The 27,433-nt window shown below is 44.4% G+C and overlaps 1 protein-coding gene across 1 annotated transcript; it reads left to right on the top strand.

Annotated features, from left to right (window-relative positions):
* Positions 1-116: 116 nt before the first annotated feature.
* Positions 117-27,174, top strand: dars1 (aspartyl-tRNA synthetase 1). Its single transcript, XM_072700414.1, has 18 exons — positions 117-275; positions 3,736-3,844; positions 4,998-5,027; positions 5,375-5,432; positions 6,032-6,124; positions 7,535-7,637; positions 15,011-15,113; positions 15,411-15,491; positions 18,856-18,915; positions 21,001-21,112; positions 22,821-22,955; positions 23,581-23,728; positions 24,044-24,190; positions 24,887-24,929; positions 25,114-25,194; positions 25,301-25,412; positions 25,536-25,607; positions 26,719-27,174. The coding sequence occupies exons 1-18, from the start codon at positions 253-255 to the stop codon at positions 26,808-26,810; spliced, it is 1,602 nt and encodes a 533-aa protein (XP_072556515.1). The 5' UTR covers positions 117-252; the 3' UTR covers positions 26,811-27,174.
* Positions 27,175-27,433: the final 259 nt, after the last annotated feature.

Raw genomic sequence — 27,433 nt, 5'->3', positions numbered from 1 at the left:
CAGGTAAGACATTTTAATTAGCCTACTAAAAGATTGAAGTGCGAATTTAACGTGACATATTATGCTATAGGAACCAATATTTGCACCTATGAGTTTCCGCACGGAACATCGCGATGTTCGTTAGCGGTGGTCCGTCCAAAATAAGCCATTTCCTCTCATGCTGTCCGTGTTATAGCCGGTAAATGGTCTGGTACTCTAGTAATATTTAAATAATTTAGTATCCTTTTCGACAAAATCCATCTTTATTCAGACATGACTAAAGAAGAAGTTAAAGGGTAAGAAATTCTTCAAGATGGTAAATAACTAGGTAGCATTATCCTAAACAGCTTAGCTATCTTTGTACCTACGATATCTTGCATTGGATTGCATCACTGCCACTTATATTTGTTAAATACACATATGAATATAACAGAACTCGTATTTAAATATTCATTTATTAAAACTGGTTCGATTGTTATGTTTCATTATATTTCGTTAGGCAATCAACTTTAGCTGGCGTTTTCACTTAACTTTTGTGGCGCTGGCCAAATATAGTCAAATTAGCAGGCTGTCTGTCTTTTATTACCCATCCACCTTTGTCACGTTTGATGATATACGGCACGCATGTTACCTAACCGAAAACGAAGTAAAACACAATGTGGAAACGTATATCTGCTATCATACTATCATGCCTGAATATGTGAAATTCTAATTTGAAAACGCACCGTTTTCAACTTGGTATTCTATTTCGGACATCAATATGCCAAAGAAAAGTAATTTTAAATGTCCATATACTCAAAAAACTCAAAAACAACTTGTCAGTTTCACTTTCAATATAAAAAACTTGTTCCAGTCAATTGCCAAATTTTAGGACTGTTTTCTGATCAACCTGATTTTCGACATTCCGTAACTCGCAGAGTTGCTTCAAAATATCCAAAAGGCATTTGACGATGTGCTTCAAATCTGTAAATGGATTTTAACAAATGCTGGTACTGGAAGGCTAGAATCAACTCAAAACTTACTAAGGAAATTGCCCAGATAGATATAAAATATGTTCCAAAGGAGCTGGTTAAATATTTCAGAGATATATGCTGGAGACAACTTACTGGCACAAAAACAGTAATGTATGCTATGCTTGGTATGTCACTAAGGCCTGAGAGATCAGACATCTGATATCTCTATCGGATTCTGTGAAGTACAGCTGCACTCTGAAAGAGGCTAGAAAATGGACATGGTTAGAGAAGGTGACCTGCTGAGGATACTATCAATTGGGGGGTTTGACACCAGCCCAGTGATGTTTTGCATTGTTTTTTTTTGTACTTGTCTGGTGAGTGATGGACATCTGGTTGCCATATATTAAGCTGTGAGAGATGGCCCTTTCCCTGCATTGCCTTTGATCTTGTGTCATCCATCCATGGGGTGACACTCTTTGCCACACCCTTCTCACTCTGCCACTCCCCCTTTCCTTTCTAGCTTTCTGTCCTTGCACTTGTAAAGTTCTTGAAGCATATGCTTTCTTTTGGTGCCGTCCTGTATCCACCCAAAACTAACATGTAATCCCCAGGGTCAAATAACAATGCAAAACTCTGCCATTAAGTCGATATCTAATTTGTTAAATTAAGATTTGCTCTAGGCCATTATAATTATAACATTTGCTTTTAAAGGACTAAACTTCCATACAGTATTAAAAGGTTTTGCGAGAGAAACTGCATTGAATTAAAATGATTATCACATGTAAACATTGTCCCCCCCCCCCCCCCAAACTCGTCACTCTATTAGCCTCAGAAAGATCATCTCTGCTTTTAATTGTAATCCTATGTCAGCTAAAAAACTAGTTGTAGTTGTTTTCTCCAGTACTGTTAAGAGCCCTGATACCTGATATGGCATATACACAGATATACCTCTTTGTTTTTCTCAATTCTGCACGGCACCTTGGGGGAAAGGAGGTACAAAAGGCCCCCAAAACAAAACAAACCACAAGGTGGTATTTAATTCTCAGCAGGTGCTTTGCTACCTTCTCCACAGGGCGGGTTCCAAGGTGTGGGCACCTGTGGCTTTCATTGTGCCGTGTCTGTATTGTGTTCCCCCCTGACTCACACCTGGCAGCCACCATCCGATGCTCTTCCCAGACCTGTGTTATTTCCTCAAGGGCTCTTTATTTGAAAGGGAGGCAGGGAATACTGGTTAAACCCTCATGCTGGACTGGCTCTAGCGAAGTCAGCAGTGGAGGTGATAGGAGATAAGGCTTTTTGCTGGTCTCGCCGTTCTGCTCACAGTCACAGTGTGGCAAGCTTCAGTATGACCTTAAGCAGGGCAACCAGAGTGAGGTTTCTTACTTTTAACCTGTGTTCAGCTATTTTCAACCAGGGGTCTCCAACTGGATTGTCCTACAGGACTGGAGTTGGAGACCCATGTTTTAAACGCAGCATCCGAATGGCAAATGATTCCTGCTGTGATTTTTATTTTGCCATGGCTGTCAGTTATGTGCCTGCCTGGATCACGAGAGGGATATTTTGTCATTGTGATGTTTAGTAGGCATTCAAATTTCTGGCAGTTCTGAATGATACCCAAACACGTTGCATGCGTGACCTAAAAACTGAAACCTGAAGCTTGTAATCTTGTGACAATAGACATAATTATGGACATTTGATGTGCTCTGCAGCTCTGGGCGTGGTGACGCTGTTGTCTTACTCCTCCAGGGTTGCGGGTTTGATTCATGCCCCTGGCTCTCTGTGCGTGTAGATTGCATGTTCTCCCCGTGTTTTGCGTGGGGGGTCTCCGGTTTCCTCCCACAGTCCTGAGACTTGTGATTAGTTGGATAGATGTCCTTAAATTGCCCTTTGTGTGTCTCTTCGTAACTCCCTGCCCTTTTTCCGTTTGCTTCCTAGCATCAACTCCAGGCTCACTGCGATCATCAGCCAGGGGTCTGCAGAGTAGCTTCGGGGGGGGGGCTGCAGACACATTTTTGTAAAACTTTGTAAGACAAAATGCACGTTGATGCTCCCTTGCATTATATATAACATATGTTAGTAGCCGCTAAATAATAAGCACATCACTCTTTTGTTTCTCTCAACAAAACAAAGTTTCAAATATCCTTCTCAAAGTAGCCTAATTATGTGACACATCAGCGCTTAGGGGTCTCTGTATCTCATCCGCTTTCATATAATCATCCCTGTTTTAAGAAACGTTTAAGGCTCCACTGTATCAGTGGTTATGGAAAATTGATGGACAGATGAATGGATATATAGCTTTGTTGTTTTGGTCAAGCTTGATAATGTCAGAATACTTCCACATTTAATTCCCCAGTTGACTCTTATCTGAAGCAATTTAAAATATTTACTCTCTTTTAGCTGGACTTTTTACTGGAGCAATTTAGGTTAAGTACCTTACTCAAGGGGATGAGGCATTGGCCCCACCTTTGGCTTGAACCTGCTGCTTTTAGCCTGTGCGTTCACTTCCAGCTGGAGTGTAGAGCCATTACCCAAACTTTCAGATAGTCACTCATTTCTAACGGTGTTTATCTGCCTGTTTAATCTCTGACCCCTGTCTGAGTAAACACCTTTGTGCACCTCCAGAGCTCAGTCCTTGAGTTTGCATGCTCTCCTGCGTGGACAGGTGCAAAGACAAAGGGATCTGAAGTGTGTAGATTTAATAAATCGCTGGGTCTTGGGAGAGCTGAGGTCTGCTGAAGTGAGGAAAGTGGGCCCTGGAAGTCCACTCAGGCCTGTGTTTCTTTGCGGTGGCTTCCCGCGGCAGGGCCACGTCGGCGGAGGAGGATCTGCAGACCCAGTCGAAGAAGGCGCTGAAGAAACAGCAGAAGGAGGCAGAGAAAGCGGCAAAGAAAGCGGAGAAGCAGGCCAAAGCGGTGAGTGCGGGGTGGGGGTCGGGGGCCCAGGATTCCTGTGTTCCCGGGGGGGGGCAGAAATAAGGTGACGCCTGTCGTGGATGCGGCTCGAATACGTGCAAGCCGCTGTTAGCCATACACAATGAATGAGCATTAACTAGCGCGATGTCGTAATGTTAATAACATCATAAACGGAATAACAGAATGTCCATTTCAGAATGACTGGACATCGATGACGGGCGTGAAGTACCTGCTCAGATAGTATTTGCTCATCCCCCCCCCCCCCATATTAAATGTCAAGCCCTTTCATCAATGTCTCACACCTATAATAAATGTCTCCCAGCTGAATCTCCCAGTCTAACAAGATGCATTATTTGACTTATATTCCCTTTGCAAAAGGTTTCTCTGTTTAACACTTTAGGGACTATACGGTGTTTACTAAACAGTGATAGTGAGTCTTGTATGAGTAATCGCTAATGTCAGAGCATTTTTCACAACTCTCCTGTGAGTTAAGAAAGAAACCTCAGGATGTACTGAAAAATAACATGACTTTTATTTTGTGATATCCCTTTTGCAACCTGCTCCATTGCTGGTGCTTGCTGCGGTAACCTACCACTTAACATCAGTATGTGCAGTGAACCTGGAGAAATGTACATATTTCCTTATAAATGAATTTGCTGGGTTAAATATGGCCCTGCTTTTGTGTTATAGTTGCAGCGAATGGTGAGCCCAGATGAAATGTTAAGGAGTAAAACCGATATTTTTATCAGGTTAAATGCATTCTGCATTTTTTAATAGTTTGTGTGTGGTTCCCACAACGTGATGATAAGCTGTTATTCTGACATTGCGAGGACCATTTTTTGGGTCCCCAGAAGGGGAAATTAAATTTTATATAAAAAAATATATATATATATATGATTACAGTAAAAAAAAAACTTAAAATGCCAAAAGACTTGTATTTTGTTTTTGTTACTTATGGTTAAGGTTAGGGTTGGGTAGAGTTAGAGTAGGATTAGAGTTTTTCCCATAGAAATGAATGGATGGGCCCCACAAACATATGAGTACAGATCTATGTGTGTGTGTGTATAATATACACACGCTCATACATAAATGTATGTCTGTAAGTTCAGTCTCTCAGCTTCTGTTTCTGGCCCCTTCCCCATGTTCCCTTCAGGAGGCTGAGCAGCAGATGACCGAGGAAGATGTAAGTGACCCGTTCAGGCTTTACCGTCGCCGCCGAGGTAAAACGGACCATTATAGTGACTCCGCTTTGTGCACCAGATTTAGCCCACCGTGGAATTCATGCTCTATAATGAGAGTGAAACTTGGGTAAAAATAATGTTACGCTGCTCATTTCCGTCACCCAGCTTTCAACACCCAGTAAAACAACTCAAGTATAATTACTGGTTTATTTTAAGGTGTGTTTATGTGATAAGGATATTGGGGAAAAAAAAACACACATTACTCAAGGAATGTTAATTTAGCTGTGAGAAAGACCGGCTATACGGAAGTTTATCAGTTGTTTAACTTCAGGATTTGTCTTCTGCACAGGATTTTGCCAAGGAGCGCTATGGGATCCCTCCAATGGTGCAGTCCCAGCAGAAGCTGGGTCAGTAGTTTTCTCTTTCATCGCGGTTATGTCAGTGGAGCGGCAGCCATTAATCTGCTCACGTTTACTGTGCCGGGCAGCGGGAGATGGGGCTGCATGTCCCGCATGCTCTGCTGCATTCTGTCAGGCATCAGATAGGCGACTCATTTGCAAATGTTCTTCCTCGTCCTGTCGTCGGTCTGTCTGGCTGCTCTCTCGGCGATGACGCCAAAGAACAGAGCTCAGTACTCAGCTTAACGCCTCCCTGCCCTCAGACAGGAGAATAATACAGGTGCCGTGGGGGGGGGGGGGGGAGAGAGGCGTCTCTGAGCCAGCCGGGCAAGCGAGCCTGAAACGTGCGTCAGTCCAGCGTACCGTTTCTGCACATTTCCTTTATCTCCAAGTACAAATATACAGTTATACGTGGGGGGGGGGTGGCAGCCCGTTTTTTGCAAATGTGCAACTAGTAGAAACATACAGTCATATTTGTGTGCTCGCCGGGGGGGCTGGGGGTGCAGCTCGTCACTGGGTTTCATATTAAGAGGGCAGTGTGGGTGGGGGTGTGTGGGCTCCTTTGATGTGGCCTTACTATGCCCCTCCCCCCCCCCCCGTTAAGGCAGACAGGACACTGGTCCGTGTCCAGGAGTTGACACCTGAGAAGGCTGACCAGCTGCTCTGGGTGCGAGCCAGAATTCACACCAGCCGAGCCAAAGGTGAGACCCCTCATCCTGCATGCTCTCCCCCCCCCCCCCCCGCCAGCCAGACCTGCCATAACCCCCCCATCGCCCAGCTTTCTGCCAAGGTTCCAGTCATCTCAAGCAGACCTGAATGAAAAGCATTTAATGCATGTACGTCAAGATCACAGCTATTTTATCTGATTGGAGAGCCCACTGAATATTTCATTTGTATGTTAATATAGTGTGAAAAGGTAACCAGTGGCAGCCAAAAGCACCTCTGGTCCTGCCCAAGGTGATGAGTCCCGTTTGAAGAGAGTGGTGGTCTGGTCTGGTTGCATTTCGCTACTTTGCAGTTCTGTTCTGTATTGGGCAGTTCTGTGTTCTGGAACGCTGGTTGGAGATCCTCGGAGTCCAAGCCACCTGACTTGTTCTCCTGATCAGTACCTAGATTTCAAAGATTTCGTCAGGTGCAGATTCACGCTGGTTGCGGGTTACATTAAAGGAAACTTTGAGTATTCCTGATGTTTCGATATGCAGTTATTTATAATTCCTGTCTGCATGTCAGCCATGCTTAGGAATGCTGTTTTTGTTGGAAAGTGGTCTCTTCACACTTGATTCTCCTCGTCTTTGCTTTCCGTGTTTGTGTGGAGAGCGCGGTGTTTCGCCTTTTGGTAATTTGCCCTGACTCAGGTTGGAACACGATGATCTGAAGAAGGTTCTGACCCCTCACTGGTTCGCTGGCAGGTTCCTGCTGGTATTACCAGCGGAGAGTTACCTTTGAGTTACAATGCCGACGCGATGGTTTCCTACTACAGCGGAATGTCTGTCAGGTGCTGTTTACCCTCTTCATTAAGCCCCCCAGTAAAGGAAGTCCTGCATGGCAGAACAACATCCTTATTTACACTGAAATTAAGTTGTTGTTATAGATTGCCATGTTGTTCCACTCCCCACATATCCCCCCCCTCCCTGCTCACTCCCACCTGCTGGAGGAAAAAGGAAAAAAAAAAGGTCAAAGCTTTGGTGGTCTACTTTTGGTGGTTCCTTCTGCCATGCAACCATGCAATGTTTTCTCCCACTCCTTACTTCGGAATAAGGGCACTTTTTGCTCACAATCTTGGTGGGGGGGTGAAAACTCAGCATACGTTAATAATTGAAAATGAAGTGAAAATTAAAATGGGCACATTTAAGTCTTCCTTGGAACCTTCTTAGGGTCCATCCATTACTACATAGACAAGTGAAGTAATTTCGAGTTTAGCCCGCAGTCTTTCAGTTTAAAGTTCTTTCCGGTTTCATTGTGACAGCTTTCTGCGTGCAGGTCAGCGTAAGATCCCAGCGGCTGGGATCAGTGATGTTTGTTTTCCTGTGTTTCGTGGATTGATCCTGAGGTCTGCTCTGGAATAGCGGTGCCAGTTGACGCGACCCCCCCCCCCCCAACTGTCTTTTCAGGGAAGCAGTGTTTCCTGGTCCTGCGTCAGCAGCAGTTCAACGTGCAGGCCCTGGTGGCAGTGGGCGAGCGCACCAGCAAGCAGATGGTCAAGTTCGCCGCCAAGTGAGTCTGGGGGCCCCCCCCCCCATTTCCTGTTCGCCCCCGCCAGCCACCGAGGCCAAACAATGGTGGGAAAGGCCGTGCCTCCGTGCCCGGCTCCGCTTTCACGTGTCCAGGAGGAACCGATCGCTTTTCAGCGCCGGCTTCGTTTTCATCGCGGGCCCTGAATCTGGCTAATGAAGCGACTCCCATTACAATAACAAGCCGGTGTGGCTGGGGGGGCCATTTAAGAGCCCGATGACAGCTGATCACCTGGGCCTCAGCCTGAGCTCCGGCGTGTGCCGAAGGCTGAGCTTTTTGCCTGGGGGAGCGTCAAGTAATGCGGACTCATTATTCGTTGAGATGATCGTGCTTCGCGCCTCAGATCGGGCTGCGATTTGTTTAGACATCTGTTGCAGAAAAACAATTCCGAAAGGTTAGTCTGTAAAGCAGAAAGTCACAGCCTTAGGTCAGAACATTTACTGTCGACGTGGCTGTGTGCGAGTGAGAAAGGGTCAGACTGAACTTCACCACGGCAACTGCACTGAGAAGGAAGTTGCCCTTGGGAACTGTGAGTGACCCAGAAGTGGGTCAGGTCATGGGTGAAGGAGTCTTCACTTTTTAACAGTGTCACGGTCAGTCCTCGTGGATGGGGGAAGGGGGGGGGGGGAGGATTGGGGACTGCTACACCCAATATGTCTCTACAATAAATCAGTCACATTAAACGTGCATAACAAAGATCCTGAAGGATTATTTTAGATGGAGCTTCCGTGGGCTTGGAGTAAGATGGTCCCTTTTTACGAGCTTCAGACTTGCTTATAAAATTGCTTTGTCAGTTATTTGTTATGCATTTAGTCTGGGACAGCCACTTCTGGGAAGGAAACTTTAAAATGTATATTTGTTGTTATTTAGTTCTCTGTGAACCAGCATTCACCTTCTCCTCACTGCCTGTCATGCAGTCCCGCTCTCCTCCAAAATAACTACAGTTTTCATCCCTTACTGTGTTACCTTATGTGGGCAGCACAAGATTTTTTTTAACCAAAAAACAGTTCTTTCAGTGTAAACAAACGAGTTCCCCTTTTTTATGCAATACCCTGTGGTTTTAACTGCCAGTTGGGTCTGTTGCACGCAATGCAGCCATGGGCTCACCGATCAGAAGTCATGTGAAATCAAGATGTGACGAAACGGCTCAGATGGGCTGCGGCGCTGGCGAGGCTGGGGACGGACAGCGTCTTCATGCTTTCTTCAGAGTTTATGAAAGAACTTCAAAACCTGACTCTTTCCATGGCCTCAAATTGGCCATGTGTCTAAAAATTGTTCCCTGTTTTATTTTATGCAGGTTCCGTGTTGCGGGCTGATGAGGACACAAGGTTGTCCGCTCTAGCCCTCAGATCGATACTTTCTTAACTTGAATCCCTGCAGCAAAATGTCTCCTCGCTTTACAGCTAGACACCATTAGCCATTTGGGATGCAGGCATCTTTCAGTGCTCCACAGGAAGAGCGATCTGTGTCATGCTTGTATGTATTTGAGCCCAAATTTTAAGGAGACTTCACAACTTAATAACCATAAGCCATATTGGTTTAAAAAAAATATCCAGGCTGCCCACAAAGAACAAAAATTTAGGAGATCAGCAGGAAAGCGAGGACAGATTTGAGAAAGTTGTATGTAGTTGTGTGGAATGTATCAGTGCAGAATGGCAGTTAAAAGTTTATTCCATAGGAATGTGCTAATGATTCATGTTTTTTGCAATCAAGATCAAATACCTTTTTTAACGCCGTGATCATTGCATGTTTAAACGAGTAGCGTAGATTGTGTAGGACATGCAGAGCTTTGCTCCATCGGTTCAGGCTGATGTGCTTCAGTCACTAACCTTCTCTCTCTCCATGTGTTTTACGAGAGCAGTTGAGCTGAAGGCATATTGGGATGTGAGCCAGAAATTTCTTCATGATTTTTGAAACAGCAGCTTCTCGCATTGTGTTTCGCTTTCTGTAGCAGAAAAGGGCTTTTCCTACTAAATCTAAATCAAATGTTAATCCGGCCTGCAGTGGGACCCCCCCAATCCGCAGTTTCGGCAACCGTGCTTTTGTCACCTGCGGCTTACTGCGGTCCGAAAAATTCCTAAGTTCAAAAATTTCATGCCAAGCAAGTACTTGCTGCAAGCTGTCGAGTACTTACAATAGTTATTAGTTAGATATTTTTTTAAGCAAATCTTTCTCATAACAGGTTCTGTACAGGTATTTGCTATATATGCACTATATTTTACAATTGTAAAATATATAACAGTATTTTTTAATTGTTCCTTCATCCATTGATGAGAAAAGTATGATTTTCATTGCTCTGTCATCTCTTGATACGTAATGTTTTTTCATTGTGACCATCTTCTCTTGAGAATTAGGTTAAAACGTCAGCATCCTTTTATATCGAGACACTACCGTGCTGTATAATTTACAAAGTACTTTATTGTTACTCTAATGTTGGTAATGTCTTACTTGTGTGTAATTAATTATCATATGTAAGCACACAAAAATCACGTTATATATGGGGTCCGCAGATGGTTCACTATTATCCGCACCTTCGGCCGTCCGCAGTTGGTCTTGGAACTTATCACTAATGGATACAGGGAAACTACTGTAGAAACTTCCAGTAATATTGTGATAAAACCCATCACATATAACTGAAAATGACAGAATTATGATTAAAATGAATGAAGTGGGGTTTACGAAATAAACCACAGAGCAATGACCCTTCTGTTCTACTCGTGAGGCTTAAAACACGAAGTGTAAATCCAACCACATTAAAAAAAATGTTGGTGGCTAATTGCTAAGATATAGGCAAAGATATAGTACAGTATAGCTTCCTAATTTAGCTGTGTAAGTACCAAAGGCTAATGCTGCACTGGCAGAAGGTCGCAGGTGAACCGAGCGATAAGGTGGCCCCTGTGGCCCTCTTTGGGCCCTTCATATAACCAGGCAGCTTTTAGCTGAAGTAGACATGCTTGATGTTACTGGTTCAAAGTCCGGTTTCTCCAGTTGGCTGAAAGTTCAAGATTCAAGAGGTTTATTCGTCATGTACTTGTATTCATATTCATTCACGTGCATATTTATTCTTGTATTTGTGTATTTTGTACACCACTACTGCTTGTGAAGCTTGCACACAAGAACTTCACTCTCATGTACTTGTACCAGTAATGTGATGTGACAATAAAAGTGATTTGATTTGACGTACAGTTGTACACATACACCACGTAGTGGAATGTAACCCTGATCCCTCCAAACAGCTGTGCATGAAAAGATACAGAGAAAAAATTAGGAAAAATTATAATATAAAATAATCATAAAAAATTATTATATATATATATATATATGAATGTGAATGAATGAATGAAATGTTCAGCTGTACATAATCTATACATAAGTGATAGGTAAGAGGTATTTTGCTGTGCAATATAAGTGCAATGTGCAAGAGGCTTGGGGTATTTGCCAACAATTTGGACAGTGTGAAGCAGTACCTGCAGGCATTGAGTATTGTCCAGTTGCTCTAGTGAATCCTCCAGCTCCCCCAATGTATCTAATTGATGATAGCTTTAGGTACTGGGTGTCTAGAGGTTTCTACAGGTGTTTGTCACATTGCTTTTTACTTTTGGAAATCAGCTTGTGACCCTTGCAGATCGCTGTGTCGGGCGTTACTGTACATGTCTGAATGGCACCGGCCAGAGCAGAATGCATTACTGATGCTTTATGCAACAAGCAACACATACGTTGCTGACATGCAAAGAGTAAAAACCGCATTAAGATAGAAACTACGGTTGGTATTGATGCTGATGCTGCTGTTAGGTGTGTTTTACGAATGGTGAAAGTCTAGGGTCTCTTTCTCTCGCTTATTTGGTTGGCTGACACCAGAAAAAATAGGGAACAGGGAAAGCGGAAGCAGCCAATGGTTAAGGGCGGTGTTTCTATGGTAACACACAGCACCCAAGCACAATATTTGTCAGATTTTCCATCCTGTTTTTTTTTCTATTTTCAATTTGAGTGGTCACATGACCAAATGATTACAGCATGAAAAGGTATACTCTGGTATACTTTCTGTTATGTTCCACATGGTATGTTGAAAGCTGAGGACTTAAGGCGTAGATTCTACACAGAAGAATGAATCGGCCTTCATTTTAAATGCGTTCAGGACACTGCAGAAGAGTGCGCCTGTGATACTGATGAAATGTTTCTGACTCTTGAGTAGCTGTCCATGATCGTCACTCACCTGTGAAGTGGTTAATGTGTCTCTTCTCTGTCGTTTAGTTTCCATTGTTTTTTTTTTTTGGTAAACTGCAGGTGTTCAAAGTGAGACCTGCCCAGTCCGATTGCTTACAGATTATCCTGTTCTCGTTAAAACCGCATTCTGAGAGTATCAAGTATGATTGAGGTGAAGATTTTTATCATCTTGTTAAAAGCGGCCTCCCAGCAGGGCTCTGTCTGGGCTGCTCTCTGTACTGAATAAATCATCTAATTGGAAATGAAACTTTGTTTCGCTAAGTGGAGGTTGATTTTTAATTAATGAAATCACTAAAATGAAACTGAAACGATTCTTGAAGTGGAGTTAACTAGGGGTGCACCGATTGCAGTTTTCTGGCCGATCAACGATCACCGATCCTTAGGCAACCTTACCTGCCGATCTCGATTTTTTTTTGCCGATCTTGTTTCTTTCATAACTAAAAGACAGTTACTTCAATGTTTCCATTTTTATTGAGTAAATTGATATGAATACTCACAAAACATGAGGTAGTGTCCTCAAATATAAATGAACATATAAATGAGCATTGCTGTTTGAAGTACAAAATCATATTTTTTCTTCCAGACTTTAATTTCTCTAATTTTGTAAAAAAAAAAAAATATATATATATATATATATATATATATATATATATATATATATATATATATATATAGCTGTTATGACACACTTGTCCAAAAAATAGGGAGGGAGGCAGCCTGCACTGCACCTCTCTCGGGAATGGGAGAAAAGGCTGATTTAACCCTCTGGGGCCTAGGGGTAGGAAACACACTTTCACTGACTGGGGCATGATCACACATTTCATCACACTTAATTCATGGCAAATAAATTATTTCTTATATATTTGTTTTGCCATTACACTCATCTTTATTTTAATATATATTGTAAATATGTCAGATTTTTGTTAAGTTTGAAATTTGACATCAAAGTATAGACATTGCAAAATGCAGTTTGGAACACTTGCAGAAACATTATAAAAGTACATAGTAAGCAATGCTGGCAGTTTGTTTTGATCCCAGATATCTGATCACCAAAGTCTTGGCTACATGAAGATGACTAAATGGTGTAGATGCAACATTAATTTGGATAAATAAATAAGAAAAACCTAACTCATGTCACTATTTCTGGCTCCTTTCATTGAATATGTAGCAACTTTCATGTGTATGAATGAGCCATTGTCACCTGGCCACGTCCCCAACCCCCTTTTATGGCGCTGAAGGGGATGTATCTGGATCGCGTTTCACCGTTGCGCTGTTAATCAAATTACCATGCGAATGCGATTTGAATACGCGCTAATGCGGCTATTTAGAATGTGAATAGCGATCTTCGGGTGAGAGCGGTACTACACGCCCCCGATGCAGGTAAAACAAAGTAAGATGACATGGTTTACTTTTTTGCCGATTTAACCTAATTAAAAAAACTTTAATACTTCCGACAATGGACGTTTTGAAAAGAAGACAGATTACGGATTTAGCCAGCGTTTTTTTCATGATTATACATTAAGATTTCAGCGAGATATTTATAAACTGAAATAGACGCGAAAAGTACGCGATGTCGTCGACGACATACTCGACCCCAAAGAGTTAAAAGCATATAACTAAGATCGGTGGATCTCATGGGAATATGGTCGATTTCTGATCCCCTCAAATTAACGTGATCGAGGCCGATCGATCGGTGCGCCGATCGATCGGTGCACCCCTAGAGTTAACTGTAAAATAATCACTTAACTTCTCATACCTGAACCGGAAACGAAATGGTCCTTTGTCTCACCCCCCTGAGCTGGGGGCTGAATTTTGCCCCCGCTCTATGTGTCAGAATTGAATATACGCCTGTTTCCTCCAGCAGAAACTTGCCATAGCATGTGAATATGCAATGGGATCCCATCCAGGATGTATCTTTGCTGCCTGTGATAAACTCCTGGCCCCTCCTTATGGCCCTACACAGAGCTTCCTCACTTTCTGACCAAGTTCCATTCCTACGACTAGGTCGATAAGCGAAGAGACGCCCCTTACTGACATTTCAAGCATTTGTAAAAAGTGGGTTTGTCACCCATCTTTAGGTGTTGTTTGAATGACACCTTTGCACCTTTTACAATGTGTCTCTTCTGAGAATCCTTGGGTACCGCTGGTTTGACTTTGTGTCGAATGAGCGGTTGCTAGGGGAGTCCCGAATGAGGCACATTACCTGCATTGTGTGGGAGTGTCAGTTACGGTACTACGGCCATGTGACGCTTTCCTTGACGGTGATCCGGCTCACAGGATCCTCATTGCTGAGTACCTGAGTGGCTGGACCAGGCCAAGGGGACGCCCATGCAGCATCTGGCTGCGGCGGATAGACGGCCATTTCCGGAGGGTGGGACTGCCGGGGGGGATCGCTAACTGGGATCCCGAGGAGTTTAGCCACGCGGTGGGTGCGGCAGTCCGCTGCATCGGTTCATGCTCCCCAGCTTGACCTGGCCTGACCTGTAGCGTACTGTATGAAATCTGCTGTAATATGCGTAGTTCTGCAAACTGTAAATACAGGTAATCATTTTTATGTATTCTGAAAGAAAAGGTTTAAAGGAAACTCCAGCTTAACTGTTTTAATTTGCACATTGATATTTCTTCAGACTGAGAAAAGGTGATGATAATCGATACTTCAATGATCTTCGTAGGGAAATTGTCTTTACACCCCTCCGTCAGCTTGCTCTTTCTAGAGTAAGCTGTCCACGAAAGGCAGCCACCTGTTGGGGGTTAAGGGCCTTGCTCAAGGACCGGCAGACGTGCTGAGGCTGGGTTTGAACCGGCGACCTTCTGATTACAGGCACACAGGCTCAGCCACACGCTGCCCCTCAATGATGTGCCCCCCTAAGTGATGTGAGATGAGGTGCTTGACACTGGGATGCCACGCTGTCATTTCCACGACCAAAGTTTTCGTACAGCGTACAATACCGCCTGGCTGGAGAGCTGGTCATAAGACTGGGTGGTCGTTAAACTGGCAGGTTGTTAAGTGAGGAGTGTCTGTACTGGATAAGTGGTTGCAGGATGGATGGATGGATGAATATCTTTGGATGTCGTCTTTCCCATCTTTTTTCAGTTCCTTCTAATCCCTGATCTTCCTCCATTCTTGGCAGCATCAACAAGGAGAGCATAGTGGACGTGGAGGGTGTGGTCCGCAAGGTGGAGCAGAAGATCGAGAGCTGCACGCAGCAGGATGTGGAGCTGCATATCGAGAGGGTGTGAGCCGCCGGCCGCCACTCCTGATCGCCCCGCCCCGCCCCACCCCGCCCGATGTCTCGCCACGACGGCCCATTACCGCAAGGAGAGGGGGACTGTAGACTGACACCCGAAAAGACTGATATGATAAACCCGAGATGAACAGTCTAGTAGAAGCATGTTGTGGTTTCCTGTTTGTTACCCTTCACAGAAAGCGGGAGCTGCCCTGTGCTGAGATTGGTGTTCTTTTTGGTGCTTACCCATGGGTTTGCCAGCTTAGGGGAGCGGGGATTTACGGCCCTTTGTCCTCTTTCTCAGATATATGTCGTCAGCCAGGCTGAGCCCCGTCTCCCGCTGCAGCTGGAGGACGCCGTGCGGCCTGAGGGAGAGGGCGACGAGGTGAGGGCACGGGCGGGACCTTGTTCCAAACTGGAATCTGCTTAGGAACTAACTTAGGCGCCATCTTTGGTGCAGCACGCAGTGTGACAGTGAAGTTTTCTTTCTGAAACGCGGCATGGACCTTGGAGACAGTTTTGATTCACACACTCGTGGCTGGCTAAGACAACGTGCCTCTAAACAGCATCCTGTAGTCTGAAGCATCATACTAAATTATATTAAAATAATGGAAATTCGTTCGACTTTTATGGATTTGACCATGTTCTGCATACCTGCGTGTGTTAATCGAGGGAAATCGGCTCTTATTTATAAATGGTGTCCATACTGCTGGCATCACCTGGCTCTGGTACCCCACACCTCTACAGCAGTGCAGGTTTAAATGTCAAGGTTTATAGGGGGAGAGTTAGCTAGGTCCCTCTCTGAGTCTTTTCACACAGGAGGCTATAGTCTACCCCCGCCCCCCCCCGAGTGACCAAATGGAGGGTTAAACCCATGATGCTGCTGTACAACCAAGATTCAGCCCGATGCCAGCTACCCCACCATTAGTGCGAAGAGTACTGTGCACAGATCACTGTCACTTGGTGGCGTGTCAAACAGCAGTGGTGTGCTGGCATCCGTTTCGCACTACCCCCACGCCCCCCCCCCCCCCCCCCCCCCCATGCCGCCGCTAACAGCAGCCGGTCCCCGAATGCAGGTGTTTCCATTGGGCACGCCGTCGCATGCTGCCCTCGTCCCACTGGGGAACACGTGCATGTGCCAGACGTTGCTCTTCAGCCGCGACCCCACAGGAGGGACGGTTGTCTGTTGTACGTTTACTTCTCCCGTCTGCCTGAAATAAATCCTGCGTCTTTAACGACACCCAGGGTGACACTGTGACTGCGCTTTGCCCCATGGCTTCACACCTTCAGGGTCGGGGGTTTTGCAAGCTGTCGGTATGTTTACATGCACATTAAGAAAATCAAATTATTGCGTTAGTCTGACTCAAACCGAACTTTTAAAGTACATGTAAACATGTAAGTCAGACTGAAATCGTACTACAGTTTTTTCCAATCATTTTAACTCGTGTCTCAATACCATGTCCACTTTTTCAAAACACTTAACACATGCACCATTGGACCATGTGAGCTAAACTATGTATATGTTTGCATTGCTTTGACACAATATGCATTCAATCACCACTTCCCCCAAATTTCATGAATACTTCTCTCAGTCAGTGTTCGCCACCAGCAAAACTTTGTACAACTACAGCCGATTTTTCAGACGTTTAGATAATCTGTTCAAAACAGTTAACTTTCAGGTCAAAACCTAATGAAATTTAGAGCACTGTCAATTGAAACATGCTGCATTTTGACAGACAAAGGACACTATGCACTTGCACTAACACAAATAATTATGCTTTTAGCAGAAATTTCCTAATTTTGTTTTTGTTTGCTGCTTCGTTACCATCTACACCATCTATACAAATGAGGCCATGGAGTGTCCCTTTCCTTTTTGCAAGGCAACACAATGTAATCTGTGCAAAAACAGTGGGTATGGCAACACATATATTACAGTATAACATTTACATTCATTTAGCAGACACTTTTATCAAAAGCATCTTATAGTGAAGTACGGTAACTACAGGGACTGTCCCTCTGGAGCAAGTTGGGGTCAAGGGCCTTGCTCAGGGGCACAATGGTGACACCCCCTGGGAGTGAACTCACCATCTTCTGGTGTTCCTAATGGGAGCCCAGCCAGATCCCTAACCACTAGACCACCACCATCCCCCTATATCAGGGATCTCCAAGTCCGGTCCTGGAGAGCTACTGTCCAGTAGGTTTTCTATCCTACCTGGCTTCTGATGAGCCACACCTGCTCCTGGTATTTACTTGAGTATAGGTGTGACTCATCAGAAGCCAGATAGGATAGAAAACCTACTGGACAGTAGCTCTCCAGGACTGGAGTTGGAGACCCCTGCCCTAGATCACCCCAAGCATTTTACAATGGTTGAAGCTGGAAAGCTGAATGAAACTGCCTGAAAGAACCTATCTAGGAATTTGTTTGGTTAGTGCCAATTTGCCACATGTACAAAAGGGGCCATCTTTGGATTGGCATTTTCTGCTAGGAATGAAATATTTACATACTGCAAAAAAGAAACAGAAACACCTACATGATTTCTAATGAAATATATTACAGCATTTTGGAATTGGTTGGTATTACAATTTTTACACGCAAAAGTAGTTCTTGTTTATTTTATTTTTACAGTGCAACATGACAGTAATTCGTGCCTGAACTGGAGGATACAGCCACACTTTATATATGTAATTTGCAATGCTGAAAGTTGTTAGTGTTTATTAGCCCATTGAACATTGAGTGCCCCAGCAGTGTTGTTGGGTGACAGCATTTGTCATTGTTATGGCAGCATGAGTCACTTTTGGGTGAATTGTGAAACGTTTTGGTGGTTGTAGGGCATTTTGCACCAAAGGTTAAGTGATGTGCTCAGGTGTGTATTGGTACAGCCCACTGTGTGAAGTGTTGTGAAAAAGTGGACATGGTATTGAGACAGGCGTTAAAATGATTGGAAAAAACTGTAAATTGAATTTCTCAAAGCCGGACTAAGACACCCACATAATGTGAAGTGCCAGATCTACTCTTCTCTCAGTCTACTCTTCTACCCAGATTTTGTTGTATTTGTTCTTCCGACCAGTGCCTCTAAGCTGCCGTTAGTATGTGTGCGGCTGCGGGTGTGTGTGATTATCCAGGGTTGGACTGACTTCCCACCCACAGTGTTCCCCTGCCTTTAGTCCCTGGGATGGGATCCAGGCTGTAACACCCTATGCTGGATAAGAGATTATGGAAGACAGAAGATGGATAAAGTAGATCCTAGCCTTTTTTTTCAGCAAAGGGCTTTTATTTACCTCTTTAGTTCCTGCTTTGATTCGCATTAATTGCAATCACATGATAATAAAAAAAAATGTAACCAAATCTTGTAATTTTTGTTAATGTATATTAATTCAGTTAAGGTATGTTATGAGGTTATGGTACATTAAAGAAGCTTATAGTACATTAAAGGAGGTTATGGTATACTTGCATGCTGCTTGAGAATGTTCTATGAATGTATTTTGAAAGTGCAGTTAATGAATATTGGGATCAAAATAATCTGATAGGATTTTTTAAGGCTGTTGCTTGGCGACTGTTATTAAGTCTCCTTGCATTATTTTGTGGTGCCTTTACATGGCGTCCCTTTGTACAGCTCGATAAACTCTGTAGCATCTACACTTTAGTGCAGTGTTCCCTGCCCTCTTCCAGCGGCATGGCCGCCTTCCTGAGTTTATAACGGTTATTACCGTTTAACACAAACGGTAACAGGTCACTTTGTCTCTTGCAGGAAGGGAGAGCTACCGTCAATCAGGACACCAAGCTGGACAATAGGGTCATCGACCTCAGGGTGAGTCCCGGCCCTGCCCTGCTTTCAGAACTCAGTCACTCCACCCTCCCACTCCCTCAATCAGCCTGGGCCTCTTCACATGCCGACTCCCCAGAAACGGATCTGGCACGATCAGGCGGGGAGCAGCTCTTCCAGCTCTTTGTAAAAGGGGTCAGGATTTGCCATTTAATTTGTAGCCCCGCCCACACCCAGCATTCTAAGCAAATCGGCTGCTCTTCATCAGGCGCTGCGGCTGCAGTGGTAAAGCAGACACTATGGGCATAGTCACGGCCTTTTACAGCCGTATGCTGGGCACCACGGCCCCATCCGAGGCTCAGAACGTGCCGTGGCTTTGTACCGCTGCGGTGACTGAGCAGGGCAGGCGCTGGTCTTGAAGTAGGACACGGTGAAGACGTTGGTGCCCCCCCCTCGCTGGCAGCTGCGGGCCCCCCCGTCTCAGCTCAGCCCAGTCTCTCCACACGGCATCCGTCTCTGCCCTGCCAAACCACACGCTTTTCCTGATGCTGCGAATGAAAGCCAAACCTTATCACTGGAACAGAGCATCCCTCAGTTACTGCCTTTGCTGTGTAATTGGGGGGGGGGGGGGGGGCTGCTCTGAGAAGGCAAAACAGCATTTTAGCTTGGAGACTGTGGGATTAAGGTGCCATATCATGGCAGTCTGTCTGTAAGCTGCAAGACCTGCTTATTGCATTTAAAGAACAGGCAGCCAGGTGGTTTTTAACACTTTGGCTCAGATGGTGGCTGCAGTGTGGTTCTGACCCGAGGAGCTGGCAGTGGGATTTGGCAGCTGCAAACTGTCGGAGATGGAGGTGAAATGTCTCTTGAGGTCTGATCCTTACCACAATGTTTTTTCTCTGATTAACAAGAACATAGATAATGGGGTGTAGATGGTATCTAAGGTCATTGGTACACAAATATCACTTGATTTTTTAAAAAAATTTTTTTTTGCTGGAAGGTTTCGGGGTTTTTGACTTGATGTAAACATTCAAAGGAAAAACAGCACTGATGGCGTTTATTGTTACGTCAGGTAACCATGGTGATCTAGGTTTTTTTTTTTTTTTTATAAAAAAAAAAAAAGCCGTGAAAATTAGAGCGTGTGGTTTTGGAGAGCGAGGTCGCTGTCAGTGAGAGCTTCATGGCTCAGACGCTGGGCTCCAATCTCACTTTCGCCCCGAGCAGCGTGTGGGCGTACTCCACGCTCTGTAAACAGTCTCACGCAACGGGCCTCTGACGCCAGAGCCTTGCGACAGACGACCCCACACAGGTTTTGAGCTCTCAGAATAAATGACAGCTAAACAATAAGGAAATCGTGACAGTCGCTTAGTAAATTCCCCACTTAAGTTGTTAAATGGCCTTCAGATTAAACTCTCACTTTACTTTACTTACGGGTTTCATACTTGACCTGGATATGGATAATGCAGGCTTGTGTTAGATGACAAATACTTGTCTGTGATTCAAGTTTGAGTTGAAAGTCAGAGCCGGGTGGGTGGGGGGGGGGTGTATTTAACTGCACCCCCTGGGTGCTTGTGGGTGTCGAGTCCTGGACACTAGTACCTTATGCTGTGGTGCTGAGAATCATCTATGAGAGCTAGCATTGTATTCTTGGGTTTCTGCAAGACCTGAGCAGGTGTGTGGGGGCCCTCTGTCTTTCTGGGGGAGGGCAAGCCGCCGCTTTGAACCTCGGATGGAGTGAATGGAGACTGAGGGCAACCGAAGGCCCCAAAACCCAGCTTGATGTAGTCACCGGCCCTCAATGAGATCCTTTTTTCACTCCTTAAAACAGATGTTGTTTTGCTAATACGACGCCCTAGCAGAGACTGCAGATTGCCCACCGTATAATTTCTGCAGCATATGTATAATTTATCAAATTCCTTGCCTTTTATTGAGAGCTGGGTGTTAAAAGATGACTCTGCCTGCCAGATCCCATGAACATTTTTCCATAGCCTGACTACAAAGGTAATTTGAGACTGTAGTTAATGGTAATGACTGTGGTTGACATCATTATTCAGTGTGTCCTTGTTCGTCTTTCTGAGCAGTGACTTACGGCCATCGGCTTTGCTTACACCATTTGCCCCCCCCCCCCAGACCACCACCAGCCAGGCCATCTTCCGTCTCCAGTCAGGGGTCTGTCAGCTTTTCAGGGACACCCTCATCAACAAGGGCTTTGTGGAGATCCAGACCCCGAAAATCATATCAGGTACCTCATGCATTTCTGTTCTCCTTTTTTCCCCTTTATCCGCACTACACACGATATTACACTGCAGCTGAAAAATTGTGCCAGTTTCTACAGTTTGAGATTACTGAAGTTAAGTACCATGCCGAGGATACTATAGGCCAGCCTATTCTCTGAACTTTTGGGTTAAGTCCACCTTTTTAATCACCAGAGATAGAAAGTTCATGTCCAGAAAATCCAGACCCAGGTTTTGTTTCAACCAACCAGTCGCGTACTCTGTGACTGTGACTCTTTATACTCAACTGGTTGGTTGGAACAAAACCTTGGTCTGGATCTGTACTTTCTGGACATGAACTTTCCATCTCTGTTAATCACTGCAGTATCTGTTGGGCATCCTGGTGACCCTACTAGCTGGAACACGGACCCACCTGCAGTAACCTGTCTTGGGATTTCATTCTTATTCCTACTCATTTCATTTCAATTTCAGGATCTACGTAATGCTGCACCGGTATAGCATTTATGCTAACGCCTGACCGTAAACCCTTAAAGGTTGTTAGTTGAACAGCATCTGGGTTTTCTTTCACCTCACATGAACGGGCCTTCTGGTTCTGCTCATGCTGTGATACCTCCCAGTGCAGGATCCAGCCACCTCCCTCCCAAGATCAGCTCCTGAGAAATGCCATTTAACCCAGAGTACCACCGTCCTGATCCTGCTGGGCCAGGAAGCCTCCCTTCTGGCTCACTGCTTAGCCACTTAATCGAACTATTGGTCAAGTTACGTTTCTGCCCGTGGAGTTAACCGGTGATCTTGTGCAATGTTGTAAATAAGCATTTTTTCCCCTCACGTGTCGTGTCCGTTTAATCACACGCTGGCCCTTTAAGGGGCAGAGTACCGGCTGTGGGGTCACTCCGCTTCCCTCCTTTTTGAGGGTCACTTGTGTGAAGCTCAGCTTAACAAGGGGTTTATGGAGTGTAGCTACATGCTAATGGAGACTGTAGCCAGCTCTGTGGCCTCCACTGATTTTTAATGAGACGGCTGTTCTACGAAATGGGGTTGTGGGAGGGGAGCTGCTATAATGTGTGAACCACATATAACTGACTTCATTAAACTCAGACACACTCACTCATTTTGCAACCTTTGTAAATTGCCCGCTTAGCCTTTCATGAGCCACTTAGAATCGATCTTGAACCCCAACTGGCGGTGCGCTGAGAGTGGCAGTTGGTGTCTACGTGCTGTGAGATGTGTTCTCGGAGAGTTCTGGCTGTTCCCCTTTTATTTTGGCTTTTTTTAGACCAGCCAATCAGGACGCAGCCTGCTGACGTCTTTCAGTTTGAAATTGCCGCCCCAGTGGCAGAGTTGCTAACCCCAGAGAACACCACCTCTGACAGAGTGTACTCTAACAAAACCACATCTTCCGTTTAGCTACGCCCAAACAGAACAAAGTGTATTGATTGACCACCCATTGGTACAAATTTAATACCCATGTGGGGGTGAGATTTTTGTGTTTACACCAATGAGCAATACGTCACAGGTGGTGCCATATCAAACAGGCGTGGATTCTCTTTTGCTTGTCGTTGCAAGGTATGAAGAATCTGAAGACGCATTGAAAGTGGATGTTTGCATTTGTTTACTTATAATTTGGTTCATTTTGTCCCCGGGACTGTGATAATGCGGCACGGTTTGGCCACTTTGCCGTCACTCTGACAGCCCGTCTGTCGTTTGCCCCCGCAGCTGCCAGCGAGGGGGGCGCCAACGTCTTCACCGTGTCCTACTTCAAGACCAGCGCCTACCTGGCTCAGTCTCCGCAGCTGTACAAGCAGATGTGCATCTGCGCAGACTTCGACAAGGTGTTCTGCGTGGGTCCAGGTGCCGCTCTGCCTCCGGACGACCCTTCCCGACCCCTTCACCACACACTGACGTTTCCAGTCCCTCCATTTCATGGCAAACGCATCAGATAATACAAGGAAGCAGTCGTTAGTTGCCCTAGTAACCTCATTGTATACACTGGAGAACACTAGTTATAAAACCACTACAAAGATCTGTGGTCTAGAATGCCAGTATACAGCTTTGACAATGAAAAATGAAAATGTTAAAGCGCCTACGTCAAACAAGTGTCTCAACTGCCGATTCTTCTTCAAAATTCACGATTTGATCAGAAAAACCCCCATAAATTTTATATTTGGAAAATCCCTACAACCACAGAATGCAGCGAAATCTTAGGGGCTTTTGATTAGAATTTTTTTATGGCTCAAGATTGCCCCCATCTGGCCAAACACGTGTAATTAGTGAGTGTTCATAAAATGAACATGCGATTTTCATGCACTAGAGTTGATGCTGCAGTGTTTAGTGGTTCGTGTAAAATTTTGTACATTGTGTAAAGTGTGCAATGCACAGTTATACATGCTTCTAACCCTAAACTCCATCTGAGTGTGAGTCGCTTCTAGCAAGTTGTGGTTACCGCAGTCCTCATGTTAGACTTTGTTGCTCCCAGTGTTCAGAGCTGAGGACTCTAACACACATCGGCACCTGACGGAGTTTGTGGGCTTGGATATCGAAATGGCTTTCAATTATCACTACCACGAGGTCATCGAGTCCATCGCCAACACCATGGTCCAGATTTTTAAAGGACTCAGGGACAGGTAAAACACATGGGCGACTGGGGGGTGGATTACAAATACTCAAGTAGGAATGTAGCAGTTTGGGTTCATTAAGTTACTTGTGTGTGGTAGGAATGTAACTTTCTAAAAACACTGAGTATGTGAGAGATCTATCGGGTACCGTGTTCCGGACTCCCAACTGACACTCACAGTGATGAATTTGATTGATCTGCTGTCCCAAATGAAGTTGTTCTCGCCTCTTGATCAGAAAAAATGCTCATCAGGATCTCAGGTTTTTATCAGGATATGTCTCCCGCCAACCCCCTTTGTACATGTGGGTCTTTGGGGGTGTTACAGATTCCAGACAGAGATCTGCACAGTAAACAAGCAGTATCCCAGTGAGCCCTTCAAATTCCTGGAGCCCTCCCTTCGTCTGGAGTTCCCTGAGGCCGTGGCCATGCTGAGAGAGGCGGGGGTGGAGATGGGAGATGAGGAAGATCTCAGGTGAGGGAGAAAGGGTGACATGTCCACATGTTGAGCTTAACTTGCATTGATGTTCTATGAATTTGGTTGGTGTTTTCATTCAGAGTGAAATATGTGATGTACATTTTTACAGTTCACTCTTAACATTAACCGTGCAAGGAAGGTTTCATTTTAAAGCTTGCGGTGCTGTTGGAAAACATGAGTATTTTAAAATTTATGTTGTAGTTGTTGGGAGCATGTTTCATCACTAGGGGGCGACAATAGGCAATGAGCACCTTCTGGATAATTCTGATTGGTAGGGAATTTCTGACACTTTGTGTGTAGTTTTTGCCATCGTATTCTGTAGAAATACAGCCTTCAGAGTTTTAAGCTGCATTGTAGGCCAGAACCAGATTGTTTGACTTGCATGTGGCTGAGAATTGGAACCTCAAAGAGTGAACTCAAGTTTGACTAGCATGTGTCTGTGTTGGTATAAAAGCAAGGCAGAGATTTTTTATATACACACAGCTCTGTAGTGTCAATTTACATTGTTTTGTTTAGCTGTTTAGTCAGACAGCAGTTTATTTCCAAGTTCAGTATGTAAAACATAACTACTGAAATATTTTAGGTTGAATATCACTCAAAGCCATTTTTCTATAATTTGAGTGACATTTGAAATGCAGCTGTTTGCAGTCCATTGATATGTAAATAATCTCCTTAATTTACCTGTTTATACAGCACTCCCAATGAAAAGCTGCTCGGCCGTCTTGTCAAAGAAAAGGTAATTTGTACAACCGTAATGAAATAGGCTGATATTTCTTGACATTTAGGAGGCACTTTCCAAAGAAACTAGAGATGTGTGTTTATCTGACCAGTTAAAAAAAACGCCTCATTGAACATTATATAAATTTACTTAAGCAGGATACTTAAGAATCTCACCTTCCTGTGTGACTTTTTCCTGCTAGTATGATACTGATTTCTACATCCTGGACAAGTACCCACTGGCAGTGAGGCCTTTCTACACCATGCCTGACCCCATGAACCCTGTGAGTGCACCGCCCTTCCCCCCCCCCCCCCTTTAATTTTCTATGATGCTTCCTGAACGGCAAAGCGATCTGATCGCATAGACCACACCCCTCATCATGTTCCCAGAAATACTCCAACTCCTATGACATGTTCATGAGAGGAGAGGAGATCCTGTCGGGGGCTCAGAGGGTCCACGACGCCGAGCTGCTGACAGAGAGGGCCAAGCACCACAACATCGGTGAGCCGCCGCTGGTCCCTCGCACTGGAGACACAGGGAGCAGGGCAGAGTCCCACCCTTGGGGCGGCTTCACTGCGTCAACCACAGCTTCTGTCTAAAAGATGCTTCTTTTGTGTCTTGCAGACCTGGAGAAGATCAAGGCTTACATCGACTCCTTCCGTTACGGGGCTCCCCCTCACGCCGGTGGCGGCATAGGTAACCCGTCTGGCCGCGATTGTGCGACGCGTTGCCAGTGAAATGAAGATGAATTCCAGCTACAGTTACACCCAGTGCTTAATTTGTAAATCAGAAAGTGCCGCAACGCAAAGGGTAGTGAGAGCGGAGAAGTAACGAAGCAGAAGCAGGTCCCAGAATACGTTTTTAAATTTTTTTTTTTTTTACTGAAGAACTGCCGGATCTGTGCAAATAAGTTCCGGAACGCAGATGGTCAAAAACCGTTCCTGTCAGAACGTATTCTGACAGGATTTGCCACAAATTAAGCACAGGCTCACACCTGTTAAGAGTTCAGATGGAGCTGAACATCAATGCAGTTACAAAATGTAACAATCGTTTTCGAAATTCTTCACTGATGATATTAAATCCGAATAGCCATGGCAGGTAAATTAATGTCAGCTGATTTGGAAAATGCTCTTAGTCTAGGTGGCTAACATAGATACCACAGTGCAATACACTTTTTTTGCTCCAAGGTTGTTTGCGGTACAGATTTATACTTTAATGTATAGTAGTAATTTATGCTGATTTCTGCTTTATGGAGACGGTGATCAGAAGATGAAACGAGTCAGATAACGTTCGCTAGGCTGTTCATCAGCGCGTTGGCCATGTTTATTTTGTTGTCATGGCTAAGTAGGTATGAAATAAACTCTTTAAAGGGAGTTGGTCACTGTCGGTACTGTAACAAACTATATATGGCATTTCACACGTTGTGTTGCTGGTGATGTCCCACTGTTCGATTCTCTGAGACTTTGAGGTTCTGGTCGACTTTATAAGTTTCTCCATTTAAATTAAGGAAATTCTTTCGGTTCTACAGAAATTACAATGAAATTTATTTTAAAATAGCCACAAATTTCTTTCTTGTACCAGTGTAGAACATGTTAACTGCTACGTGTGGCTCAGCACGTTAAGACCCTTGTACTTGTGACCAGAAGGATGTCAGTTCAATTCCCATGACTGTCAGAATGATCTCACCATTAGGCCCCTGAGCTGGACCCTGATCAAATGTATATAACTGGATAAAAGCGGACGCTAAATAAATAAAATGTAAATTAACTGGTGTATGGTTGTCCTGACAGTCGTCTGTTCTTCACAGGACTGGAGCGAGTCACCATGCTGTACCTGGGTCTGCACAACATCCGCCAGACCTCCATGTTCCCCCGTGACCCTAAACGCCTGACCCCTTGAGGAAGCACAAGCGTGGTGGACCGCTCCTGGATTCTGCGTGAAGGGAAAAAGATTACTGTTAAATGAAGTGCCACAGCGATTCACAAAATTAAGATGTCAAATCCTATTAATAGTATGATTTTACAAAGCTAAAGAAAATTAATATTAAGAAGGTGGTTGGTGATGGAAATCCACGATTTATTCAAACAAATCCTTCCTAGTATCTTAATCCTTTTCTACACAATTCGTCTCTTGACAACTAGTTCTCTATAACAATGTATAACTGCAATTAAGAACAAACATTTTTCTTGTAACATTTTAGCGATGGTGATCTTTTTTCTAATCTGGGGAAAATCCTTAAGAATAAAAGTATTTAAAAATGCTGTCTCCTGTGTGTACTTTTTTAATAACTTTTTTAAAATACACAATCTAGAAATGTACAAAGTATATGTGTTCGGTACAGTTCATAGTTTTGCGATTTGATAGGCTTAATAAATGTTATAATACTACAACGGAAAATATTTTGATTTTGACTGAACTCCACGAGCTATATTTTAAGACGCAAAGCTTCAGAACACACTACTTGACAGCACGATGTAATGCCGTCCATTTTTAATATATTCCACTTAGACTCCACCTATATA

Source organism: Paramormyrops kingsleyae, chromosome 16 (assembly GCF_048594095.1).
Source record: "Paramormyrops kingsleyae isolate MSU_618 chromosome 16, PKINGS_0.4, whole genome shotgun sequence".
NCBI lineage: Eukaryota > Metazoa > Chordata > Actinopteri > Osteoglossiformes > Mormyridae > Paramormyrops > Paramormyrops kingsleyae.
The sequence above is the reverse complement of the archived record's forward strand: the minus strand, read 5'-3'. Positions and strand labels throughout refer to the sequence as shown.